The sequence below is a fragment of the Balaenoptera physalus genome, assembly GCF_965194825.1.
Source record: "Balaenoptera physalus genome assembly, chromosome: 2".
Classification (NCBI taxonomy): domain Eukaryota; kingdom Metazoa; phylum Chordata; class Mammalia; order Artiodactyla; family Balaenopteridae; genus Balaenoptera; species Balaenoptera physalus.
In genome coordinates this window covers 144,664,358-144,677,522 of record NC_138883.1, presented here as the reverse complement: position 1 = coordinate 144,677,522, position 13,165 = coordinate 144,664,358, and the positions used below count along the sequence as shown (strand labels likewise).

The 13,165-nt window shown below is 41.8% G+C and overlaps 1 protein-coding gene and 1 long non-coding RNA gene across 9 annotated transcripts in view; one reads left to right on the top strand and one right to left on the bottom strand.

The window, feature by feature from the left end:
- LOC309654491 (endophilin-A3) overlaps positions 1 to 13,165 on the bottom strand; it is a 661,335-nt gene that overhangs the window by 420,999 nt on the left and 227,171 nt on the right. For 7 of the 8 annotated variants that reach the window (XM_082448502.1, XM_082448513.1, XM_082448512.1 and 4 more), the window contains 4 exons: positions 12,711 to 12,783; positions 9,973 to 10,116; positions 5,875 to 6,008; positions 1,678 to 1,836 (listed from right to left, as the gene is read on the bottom strand). In XM_082448502.1, coding sequence (XP_082304628.1) covers positions 1,678 to 1,836; positions 5,875 to 6,008; positions 9,973 to 10,116; positions 12,711 to 12,783 — 510 coding nt within the window. Of the gene's footprint in view, positions 1 to 1,677; positions 1,837 to 5,874; positions 6,009 to 9,972; positions 10,117 to 12,710; positions 12,785 to 13,165 lie in introns of those variants that run through there. The other variant, XM_082448504.1, reaches the window with a different exon arrangement.
- The window catches only part of LOC309654607, a 535,162-nt gene that overhangs the window by 333,119 nt on the left and 188,878 nt on the right, over positions 1 to 13,165 (top strand). The window lies entirely within an intron of this gene.

Here is a 13,165-nt window from a genome sequence, read left to right as displayed (position 1 = left end):
CTCCTCCCATCTCAATGGCCAGTTTCCATGGCTGCCAGTGAAGACGTGGACCCAGGCCCTAAAATGAGGGAGCAGCCCATGCTCCCATACTGAAGTTTCCCATACTGAAGGGAAACTGAGGTCTCTTGGGTCAACTGCCAAGACCACAGCAACTGAGACAGGCCTCCCTAATGGAGTACTTTGCAATAGCTCATCACAGATCATGAATAAAGGTCATGAATAAAGCGCATGGGTTAGACAGCACGTCTGACACATGAGATTCAACCTCAGAGTTTAAATCTACCTCTAAAGGACCCAGGACTGGAAGGGCAACGTTTGCTGCAGGCTGATAAGGAATACATGCATCTGATACCTCACACTTCAAAAAATCAAATATGGCAATCCAAGACAAAACCAAACCAAATGGCCTATTGCTAGGGGATAATTTCAAGGAAATTTCTATTTTTAAGGGAAAGAAAACAACAAAGAAAAACAGGGAAAACTGTTATACCTCTTCCTATTTCTCATAAGATGTAAAAGAAAAAAACCTGATAAGATATTTAAAGGAGAAGCATAATAGAATGCACTTTTTGGTACTGAGGTTTAATGGACATGGGGATTTCACATTGTTTCCTCCAGGGTTAATGTCTTGTCAACAGTGGACATAATTCCCCCACAACACCATGGCAGATAAAAGGTGCTCAGTACATTTGGTTTGACTTGACTTGAAAGATGCAAGACCTCAATGTACCTTTTAATCAATTATTAGAAGTAGAACGCAGTGTTGCAGAAAAATAAACCCTCTGACTTGTTCCAACAGGTTTGAAAGTCCAACAAATAGGTCCAAAGCTAATGCTGGGCTGAGGTGGCTCGTGGCATCACAGAAGCTGGACTTAGGGTGGGAACTCCGAACGGGGCAGGTGGCCAAGGGCTCTTCCCATCAGGCAGTAAAAAATGCCAAATGACTTCTCACTGCCAAGGCAAAGAAGGGTGGCCTTCAGCCTTCATGGTGCCCATTTGGGGGTTACCATCCTCTTTAGTTCCATTTAATCTAACTTTACTTGGACAAATAAAATAAGAGCTGGTGGCAGGAGTCACGGTACAATAGGATGTTAGCATTTCTGAGGGGTATGTGTCAAGACCTTCATAATCCCCAAGTTCACAAGCACCACTATGGTACAGCTGAAAAACTTAGGTCATGCTTTTATATCCCAAAGGTTCACTATGACAAGTAAAGGCATCAGAGAGCTGGGTGATGAGTGAGGCTCTCTCACTAGCCAAGAGAGCTGCTCCTCCTCAAACATCTGTCTCACTGAGCACTCTTCACAGTCTTAGCAAAACTGCAAATTACCACATGACTTGGGCTTTCCATTCTCCTGCAAAACCACCAATGCTACGGCCTCAAATACAAAGGCTGGTCTACGACGCACTTCACCTAAGAAAACCCCACCTCCCCAGGGCCAACCTGAGCACATCTCTGAAGCAATTCCAGGATCAACAGGACTTCTCCAGATCTGAGATTTGAGTCAGGACTTGCTGGATATCTGAAGCTATTTCTTAGGCAGGCGATAACGGTTATGGAAAATTCCAGAAACTTTGTAACAACTAAGGCTCCAGAGCTTCTCAACATGCTGACCCTAGTCATACAGTCAATGTTTTCATTCACATTAAAGTCTCCTGTTTGGTTTAAATACTTACATCATTTTCTAAAAAATTAAACATGCTTCTTTCAGCCAACTCCTTTGACTCTTCAAATTTTTCTACTGCTTGTCTGACTTCTTCATCTGGTATCTTACCTACTCGCTTCTTTTTATAATCGTAATCCAGGCGGCGGCCTTCCAGCTTTTTCAGGTGGTGCTAAGAGACAAAAGGGTCCTTCAGAGAACTGTTATGCTCAAACACAGCACAAAGAAATATTCAGCATTTCTGTGAAAATAGTCATTGCTTTTTCTTGGCATAAATTCTGGGGGGCAGGATCCCACCTTACACTTCTTTTGCATGCACTCAGCATCTATTAGAGGCTCCCTTCACTGCCGGTCTACGAGGGATATTTGTGGAATGAATGAATGGGTAGACGGATGGATGGATGGATGGATGGAAGACAGAATGAATGAGTGTCTCTATGGAACATAAGGATGCAGTATCAGTATGCAGATTAATTTTCCAAGGTTCTCTATAGGACCCCTCACTTAGGCTCCATTAATGTCCAGAAAATTTCCAACCAAATTAACTATACCCCAAAAAAGTATGTTTCTTTTGGTACTATTGTCAACTCCTCACTAAGAAGTAGATTATAAAAACACAAATTTCTAGTATCCTCTAGAATACTTATGCGTCTTCCATAAAGTTCCCAAACAATTACAGAACAAGTTGAATAAATGCCCTTGATGAATGTGATACAGAGGACAGATGCTCACAGGCAACCTCTGAAATGATGGAATTTCTTTTTAAAAATATGATCTCTTTAACAAAGTACAACAATTATAAATATTAGAGGTGTCCATTCGTGGAATGCAGTGCCTTGTGTGGTAGTAAGTTCCCCATCACAGTTTGTGTTCAAGTAGAGGGATCCCATGTCAGAAATACTATAGAAGGGATAACCGCACAGGGCAAGGGAGTTTATGACCATAACCCCTGGAAAACAGATATTTGATATTGAAAGTGTATATGAAAACAGACTGTCCCACTGAAGCATGTGGGTAACTTGACTATTCTTTTTAGTGGGAAGCACTGGTTCTAACCTCCATAATGATTGGGTGAAAAGAGTATATGGGACAAAAAGTCAGAATCATCTCTCTTCTGACATGTTCTTCTGACTCTGGGCAAGTCTCTGAACCCCTCTGTGCCTCCACATATGTGGCTGTAAACGGGCACAACCAGGCTTAGTCTGACTACTTATGGGTGACGAAACATTTATAGAAGCACTTTGAGTCCACAAGACCTTTTACAGATATGTCAGTCATGTGTTAAATGAACAGGCTCTCCACTCCAGATGTCCAAGATATATAGAGCACAGTTGAGACTGTGAAAAGCCTTCTGAATATTAGACTCTTAATTCTTGATCATCTATAGGATTTAAGTTTAAATTTATACAGTTTCTCTATCAAACCAGAGTTGAAGAACAAGAGACACCATTTAGGAAATTATTTTTTTGCATAGGGAGAAACATTTAAGGATATGTGCATTTTGTACATTTCTCCCGCTCACCGCTCAGGATCCACATTTGTGTCCATGACTAGCTACCCTACTGAACCAGGTCCAGTGGAAGAGCACTGTCGTCCAGTGGACTTTCTGTACAGCTTTCTTCAAGGTCAGCAGCACAAGAAGAAATGGCATATTATGTATTTCAGCAAAGGAGGTATTTGGTTCTAAGGTTCTGCATTTGGGAAAGATGTTTTGGCATCCCCACAACACAGAATGTCTCTTCTCTAGAATCATCTGTTCAATAATAATTTGTGAGCACAAAGGCTGCGCTAGTCATGCAAAAGTGAACAAAACATGCCTCCTTACTCCAAAGCATTTGCTGCCAAACAACAGAAAAAGAGAAGCAGTTATGCTCACAGCACAGGGAGCACAGAAGGAGCACCTGATTAAGCCGGGGAGAGAACAAGAGCTTCCCAAAGGACCGACCATCTGAGCTGAGATCTGCAACGTGAGATGACTTAGCCAGGAGAAGGTGGAAAAGGAGAAAGACCAAGAATAAAAAGAGAGCACAAAGCAAAACATCCCCTGGAGACTGTAAGTAATTCATTGAGGCCGGCAGAGAGTTCAAGTGGGAAGGGATGAGCGATCAACCCGTAGAGAGAAGGAGGGGCCAGGAATTAGGCACTACGGTGCTGGATCTTTACCTCCAAAGTCAGTGGGCAGCTACTGGGGGCTTGTACCTTCGGAAGACTCTGGCTGTGGTGTGGAGAGTGGACTGGAGGGGCCGAGATGTGAAGCCGGGAGTCAAGGGCTGCTGTGCTGATGTGTTTAAACGTTAACCCGAAGAAGCCGATAGAGAGAAAGGGGAAGAAGGGAGATTCCGGAGAGAGGATGCCGGATGTGGCAAAGGCCCTGAGGAGATGAGGATAATGGACTCTGGGGCCCAGTGGAGGACTGGCCTGAGGGGAAGAGGGCAATGGGAGTAAGGAGCTGAGGAGGGTGCTGGCGGGGGCGCTGGGTGGGGGGCCGGGTAGCAGAATGTCCTGGGAGTTCCTGAACGGTTGCTTTCATTTTTCTTTCAACCTTCCCGAATTCCCCTCCATAGCCTTTGGTTTTGGTGTAAATTCTAAATGCCTATACGGGCATCCAGGACTTTCCATCAGGAAGCTCCGGAATAGGGTCCAAGTATTTGCATTTCTAACATGTGAAGCTGATGCTGCTCAGGGACCACACCATGAGAATCTGGGCCTGAAGAAAGGAAAAGGGGACATCCCCCAGGCTTGGATGACTTCCAAGCTGGCCCAGGCTGCATTCAGATCACGCCTCAAGGCACCACCAGGAAGGTCTTCTGGGCAGCTTCTCAAGGGGGTGCCCGAAGAAGGTCTCGATGCAGCCTGTCCCTCCAGAGTAGAAGTCCCTGGCAGGGTAGAAGTCTCAAGACTGTTTTTGCATATCTGCAAAAGCACCACCAAGCAAGTGGCATGTGATTACCTACAGGTCCCTGAAAGCTCCCATGTATGCTCTGGAGGGCCATTTTTAACATTTTCCAGATACAAAATGTTGATTCCTAGGTACTGATTTCCTTAAGAAGTAATGGAAAATAACGATCACTAGTGCAACGTATCAAAAGACACAGCTAGGGAGTGTTCTAATTTCATGTAGCTGTCCAGTAATAGCCAGGACATGGAAGCAACCTAAGTGTCCATCAACAGATGAATGGATAAAGAAGATGTGGCACATATATACAATGGAATATTACTCAGCCATAGAAAGAAATGAAATTGAGTTATTTGTAGTGAGATGGATGGACCTAGAGTATGTCAAACAGAGTGAAGGAAGTCAGAAAGAGAAAAACAAATACCATATGCTAACACATATATATGGAATCTAAAAAAAAAACATGGTTCTGAAGAACCTAGGGGCAGGACAGAAATAAAGACGTAGACATAGAGAATGGACTTGAGGACACAGGGTGGGGGAAGGGTAAGCTGGGACGAAGTGAAAGAGTGGCATGGACTTATAAATACTACCAAAAGTAAAATAGATAGCTAGTGGGAAGCAGCCGCATAGCACAGGGAGATCAGCTCGGTGCTTTGTGACCACCTGGAGGGGTGTGGGATAGGGAGGGTGGGAGGGAGATGCTAGAGGGAGGAGATATGGGGATATATGTATATGTATAGCTGATTCACTTTGTTATACAGCAGAAACTAACACATCCTTGTAAAGCAATTATACTCCAATAAAGATGTTAAAAAAAAAAAGATGCAGCTAGTATGGTATGATTTTGATAATCAAAAATCCAATACACGGAATTCGCTGGCGGTCCAGTGGTTAGGACTCTGTGCTTTCACTGCCGATGGTCCGGGTTCAATCCCTGGTCAGGGAATTAAGATCCCACAAGCCGTGGGGTGTGGCAAAAAAAAAAAAAAAGGTATTAAAAAATAAATAAAGATTGCTTTTTAAAAAATCCAGTACAAAGTTATGCAGTCATTTTGTCATGTGAGAAATGACTGTAGAAATATGTATCTTGAGCTTGGCTCCTAGCTGGCTTCAATAAGGTACAAAATAAAGGGCTAATTGATCCTGGGACTCTTTCCCAATGAGCCAGGTAAACATAACTGAGTTATTTTTTTACCACCCACAATAAGATGATGCTTTCACTGAGTCGCTATAGAAATGTTCTAATGATTTTAAATAGTATAAACATCATACTAAATAGCAACAGGCAGATTTATAGCCTAGAAAACTTACCCCAATCTCTTTTAAATCTTTGTCTTGTAGTAACTGAAGTGGATCAATAAAAGTTTGCTTTACATTAATATCAAGAGAGTCTTTCACCTCAGCCATTAGCTTCATGGATTCGCCAACTTCTATCAGTGCATTGCCTTCAATAGAAAATGCAAATAAAAAAGGTTTTTTAGCAGACCTAACTCTAAGTTAACAGTGATATTTATTTAATTTTTTCCCAAAAGTTTGTGATGATCAATGGTGTGTAACAAGGTCCTCAACTCTGGGGCCTTTGGATCTTGACCCAGAGAAAAGAAAATGTAAAAACGAGAAAGTCTTTCTAAATATTTTCCACATTTTCCTCACTACTTCTGCACTTTCTCCACCGCATAGAATAAAACTCTGAGGCTCAGACAGACTGAGGCACTTACCGTATCAGCCACTAGATGGGGTTAAAGCTTCTTTTTTTAAACTGGTAGTTTTGTGAACTGGCACCAAGGGTTCCTTAGAGGCGCAAGAACAAAATCCGTCTTTGTAAACAATAAAAGGATTCATTCATCAGGGGTTAAATATTAACAAATAAAGATTACAATAGAAATAAATGAATAAAACCTCATCTCAGCTTCCAGCTGCTAGGTCTTCTTGAGGCCACTCCTTGTATTCTTGAGATGGTTCTAAGTTTGCCTACCCTTTCTGATGTCAAAGAAAGTCTGGCAGTGTCACACAGGACAGCCTTTCAGCAGGGTGGGAAGGGTCTGCTCTTGCAGTGAGGTCCAGGCCAGCCATGCCAGACTTGGGCAGCGATGGGCGGCTTTAGCTGGATTAAATCCTGGTATTCGGCACCAGCTAACCTGCAGTAATTTGCAAGCAGGCATCCTGGTAGCTGAGCACTAAGAGGGTTGCAGGTTTTCTAGAAGACATCTCTGGGAAATGCCGCACTAAACTGAACTCTTTTTCCCGTAGTTGGGGTTTTCCAAATCAATCTCATAAAATGTTAGAGCTTGGGGTCTCTCAACTCCCAGGCTTGAAGAAGACCTGAAATCCCAGCCCAAGAATTTGCATTTCTAGCTAATTCTGACCTTCAAGTTGTTTCACCTACGAGTAATAGGCATGTACAGTTTATTCATCTGTAAAACAGGGATAGCAATATCACCTCACCTCACTTTTTATTTTTTTTAAGAAATAGCCTAGATAGTGTATGTTATAGGACCTTGCAAAATGTAAGTGGAAACCATTACTCCAAACCACAGCTGACCGAGACTGTTTTGGCGCATGGGTAGCTTTGTTCCTCCTGGGAGGCTATGTCTCCTTAACTAACTCCCCAGAGTCTGGTTCTAACTCATTCTGAGATGGAGATGAGAACGTCCTTTCCTGGCCTGGGGACTCTTTCCTGCCCAGCTGGTCAGAAATGGAGGATATGGCTTCTGACCCCACTGCTCACTCTGACACCAGTGGCCACACCCCAGAATGTCAGTTAATTTAGCTTTGACGAAAACATTTCCAAATATGTTTCTTAGAAGGCGCCAAAGGTGACATTCTGAATACTAGCTGTCACCTCCATGGGTTTGATATCCCATCTCCTTGCTCAGGATTCCAATTCCACGAGGACGTGGGACTCAGCCTCCACCGGTGGAGGTCTCTGCACTTGAGGAAGTTTCTGTGTGGCCCCAAGAAGAAAGCATCCGACAGCACAGTCTTTTCCTCAGAACAGCAAGCAACCCCTCTGTTCCTAATGCCCTCCTGATGTCAGCTCTCTCTCGCTGGACACCTAGGAAGCTACCAAATTGTCTGCCCTTCAAATCCCCTGTCCTGTCACCTGACCAGACGCACTGCAGGACTGTCCATGGATGTTAGGGCCTGCCTGGCTGTGTCTGCTGTTCCCTCCACTGGTCAGCCTTCAGGACAAGGAATAGGCCATCTTAGCCCCATTCACCCAGGGAATAAAATAAAATTCAAATTATACTGCTCTGAAGGATACTGTTACCCTCTGTGACTAACTAGTGTTTTAACAGATGGGATTTTTTTTTTTTAAGTTTTCAAAAGACTTTCCCCCCACTTTCCTAGATGAATGACTATGGCCTAATACCGAAATCCTCAATTTCCATATCTTGCTTTGCTACCACTACATGAGTAGCAAATGTGCCAAATTCTCCCGGAAGATTTAACATATCAAGTTCGATTCACACCCAATATAATTTATCAATTTAAAGTAATCTCAATCAAAATTTAATAAGTTTTTTGGGGATTCCCTGAGGGTCCAGTAGTTAGGACTCAGCACTTTCACTACCAAGGGCCTGGGTTCAATCCCTGGTCGGGGAACTAAGATCCTACAAGCCACGTGGTGTGGGGGAAAAAAAAAAAATTAATAAGTTTCTTCTTTTTTAGTACAGGGGACTTAAAATGACTCTAAGTTTCATCTGGAAAAATAAAACAGATGAGTATGTCCATGAAATTTTTATAACATCTAGGGGAAATTTTAGTTAAATATATTAAAATATATTTTAAAATGACAATATTTAAAACAACATGACACTTGATCAAAACAGGGTACAGATCAAGAAAACAGAAGAGAAAGACCAGAAACAAACTTAAAATATATAAAATTTTATAACAAAAAAGTTATAGAAAATCAGCAGAGAAAGGTTGAACTTTTCAATAAAGTGTTACGGCAACTAGCTATGTATTTGTGAGAACACAGAATTAAAACCCTATTGCACAGTACTCATCCATTAAATTCAGGAGCTTGGGAATTTAAAGGTAAGAAAAGAAAACATATGTATGAAAATAAAGTATAAACAAACATTTACACAGCTTATTAGTGAAGCGGGGAGGAGCGGAAAATTTTTTCTAAACATGATAGCAAAGCCATAAACCATAAAAGACCAATGAGCCCCACTAAATAAAAAGCAAAAATCTTGTTCCATTAAAATAACCTTCACCTACAACATCAGAAGGTATATGCCTACCTGGGGCAAAACTTCATCAACATATGAGACAGACAAAAAGTAAGTATCCTGACCACTGAAAAAGCTCATAAACCAGTACGAAAAAAAAAAAAAAAAAGAACACCTTAATAGAAAAATAGGCAAAGGACACAAATATACAATTCACAAAGATGATGACAAACGTGAAAAAAAAAATCTACCTCACACATAATCCAAAAAATAAAGTTAAAACAGCGCCCAGATATCAGTTTTATTTGCTATGAATCAAATTATCAGTGAGTTAAAAGGAAACTAAAAAGATAATTCCCAGAGTTAGTACCTGTGCTGAGAAACACACTCTCATACCTTCCTGGCAGGAGTGTCAAAATGGTATAACCTTTCTGGAGGGTCATTTGGGACTATGCTTCAAAAACCTGAAAAATAGGGCATACTCTTGACTCAGCAACTTCATTACCAGGAATTTCATCTAAGAACATAATCTTGGATATTTCCAAAGCTTTATCCATGAAAGTGGCTATCGTAAATGCTATGTAATTTTTTTTTCACATAAAGAAGAAAAATCTAAATATCCTAAATAGGATTGATTGAACAAACTGTGGATGCATGGAATATTATGCAGCCTTTAAAAACAATATGGTAGAAGACTGTCTTATGACATGGACCACGCTATAGCCAGTGGGAATAAGCAGATTACAAAAGGGAATTAGGGTATGTATACTATAACCCCATTTTAATTTTTTTAAAGGTGTGTGTGAATATATATAAGAATAAACAAAAGGTATAAAGGATATACAGCGAAGTGTGTAATTGGGCCCATCACTGGGTAGGTAACTATGGGTGATACTGGCATTTTCCTTTATTTTACTTGCCTATGTTTTCTAAACTTCCTGCGATAAACATGTATTACTTTTCTTTTCATTTTTATTTATTTATTTATTTTTTGGCTGTGCCACTCGGCATGCGGGACCTTAGTTCCCCACCCAGGGATCGAACCCGCGCCCCCTGCATTGGAAGCAGCAGGGTCTTAACCACTGGACCGCCAGGGAATTCCCGAACATGTATTGCTTTGATAATATGAAAAAAATAACAAGTGTTGTTAAAATGAAGGTTTTGTGCATAACCTAAAATCGACAAAGGATGCGTTCTCGGCTCTCCCGGGTGATGTGGGAATACTCACCAAAAGTGGAGCCTTCCCCGAGCTCCTTCCCGTATTTCAGCATGCAGTCGCCCAGCAAGCCTTCCGTCTGTGGGTACCCCGTGGTTTTCACCTGTCCTCGGATCTTCGACACAGTGTTCAGCATTCCTAGCTTAGCTCTGTATGCTTAAAAACATTATCATTTGTAATTCCTTAAAATGGCACGGTGGAGTGACAGGTACATAGCATGTAACAAACGGGGCTGGAGAAATCAAGATCGCCCTAGACAAAATGTCAGAGCCCTGAGACAGGAAGGTAACTTGCGTGACCAAGTTACTCGCATGGTTTTCTAGATTCTTAACCAGGGTGGGGGCTAAGGGCACTTTTGCACAAACATGATGAAAAATAGAAATTATGGCACACACTGTTGACTCCCAAATAATAGTAACTGGGGCTCTCATTACCCCACCCACAGCTTACTCACTGAGTCAGACGCTGACACCTGGGCAGACAAATTTTCCTGGGGACCAATTGCAAACTAAGAACAGAATTGCTGAGGTGGATGTTTCAAACCAACTGATGGTTAACAGCCCCCCACCCCCAAGAGTGTATCCAGACTGATGGTATGTAACTTCATGGTACAGGGCCACTGAGCTGCACACTCCTGTCTAGGAAGCCTAACCAATAGGAGACAGATGCCCCCATGGGGAACCGGAGTCTGTGTTGATGGTCCCTCAGGTGCAGCTCCACTCCTGGACCCAAGGGAAATGATAGGTGGCCACTAAGTCCTTTCTCTGACTTAGGCCATGAGTGTTTACTAATCCCAGCTCTGTGTGACACACCATGCTAATTACTGGGACTCCAGAGAGACCTAAGACAGCCTCTGACCTCAAGGAGCTCACACTCTAGTTACTGGAAGGCAGAAAATACAAGATGTAATTATGCAAATAAAGTCTGATGTGGTGTACAGAAAGGAAAATATAACAATACGCTGAATAAAGTTGGAAAGATGCCCCCCCAAAAGTGCAGAAATAGTGTAAGATGCAGAAGGGGGAAGGCTTATTATGGTTTATAACCAACAGATAAAGAGTAGGCTGCTTTGACCAAAGAAGAAATTAATACAGGACAAATCAGGAAATACCTAGGGGGAAATGTGACTATGAACTGAACACCAAGCTAAGGATTTGGGAATTTATTCTGTAGGCTAGGTGGTGTTTGAGATAATTTTAGGTTGTAAAGGGGTAAATTTTTATTGTCTTTCATTTTAACAATTACATATTTATTTTAAAGTATTCTAGACTAGTGCTTCTCAAACTTTAATGTGCATGCAAAGCACCCAAGGATCCTGTTAAAATGTAGAGTCCGATGCAGTCAGTCTGGGATGAGCCCGAGTTTCTGCGTTTCCCACAGTCTCTCAGGGGATGCCGGTCCTCCTGGGCCATGGACCACACTTCAAGTAGCAAAGCTTTAGACACTCACGGTGCCAGTCTTTTTGAATCTTGCCCACCTCATCCTCGAAGCACTTATCCTCCTGGTGCCCAGGCACACATGCTTCACTCTCCTGCCACACAGACGCATACACATACACACACACACACACACACACACACACACACACACACACACACTCTGCTCCTCTTCCCCACTGTCCGGGCGGGATGTGGGATGCAGCAGTCCTGTGACTGAGGGCCACTAAATGGAATGAGAGGCTGCTAGGCCTCCCTTCCTCTTCTCCAGGAATAACCAGAGGTGTCTGGCCAAGTGGACACTTTCCTTGTTGGCCAATACCTCCCTACCCCATTCCAGTGTCAGCTCATTGAGGGCAGGTTCCCTTCCAACTCAACCGTATACCCCAGGACCCAGGAAAGCCCCTTGCCTAGAGGGAGCATTTGCTAAATATGTGTTGACTGATTCATCAGGAAAAGGGACTTGTGTGGTTCAATTACTGACGAGGTCCAGGAAGAGATATATAATTATGCTTTTTAAAACTATAATCAGCTGTACAGTTTTAAAGAATTCTATACCTGCCATCCTGCCTGGACATAATATTTTATTCAATGTATGTTTTTAAGTTTATTTTCTAGATTTTCAGATGGTTGGATGTGTGCTGATTCCTACAGCCGAGGGAATCACGATAATTATGTGCAAATAATAAATTCATACAAAGTAAAGGCAGATTTGGAAAGCCACAGAATTCAAAGCTTGGACGCCCTCTATTGGTTTCTATAGTTTAGAACTTAGGAAAACTTCATCAAGGGATGCTGCTTCAATACCTAGGAGTGAAAGACCTCCTGTCCAGAAGCTGTCGTAACACTGGATCTTCTCATGTTTCTCATGTTTATCGTACCTCACTTCATCAGCATTTAAGCAATGAAGTGAAAGCCATTTCAAAGTCACAGGCACCGTTAGAACAGGATGGCAGAAATTTTTTTTAAAAAAAGAGGAAACAGCTGAATAAGAAAACATGGACAAAATATTTAGTGGGTTTCCGAAGCATCTCATAAAAAATGTCTTTGCTTAGCAGCGTCTTGCTGCTAAGACCAAGACTCCACCCAAATAACGTCACCATAGTTCACAGAAGTGTCTGCTCTGTTTGTCATCAGCTAGGATTCACTGCAACTACCTTTAGTCACTCAACTTAAAAAAACTGTATTTCATTATTCGGACACAGAGGACATTGTTTCTAGATCACGTCAACCATACACTCAGTAAGCCTGGGTTATTAGAATCTGTGACAACGAATGAACAATTGAATATTTCAAGACATTTTCTAACTTTACCTGGATTCGGCTGAAGATATTCTGTGGCTTTTGAAAGAATTTCTGCAACAGCTTTATTGGTAATGTCTATTTTCTTAAAAAAAAAGAAACACATGAAGATATTGGTAAATGACAAACAATGAATTCTACAGAAAAACAAACACAGAAATAAATTTGATCAATTTAATATTTATAACGCCATTATAATGATTTTAATCCAAATGGACATTTTCAACATTTCTGGAAGAGGTAATATTTTCTTAACTTTTTGATTCTGGGACATCCTTCCAATAATTGCTCCTCCCAATGATGGTGGAGAACACTAACTTCTTATTCAACATTAAAATGGATATTAATGTAATATTTAGGAAACTTGGACAAGTTATTATGCTCCGCTAGATTATTGGTTGTGCTTGAAGGTCTCTCAAAACCAAGACTAGACATTTCTGAGCCAAACTCTCCTTATTTGCTGGGTG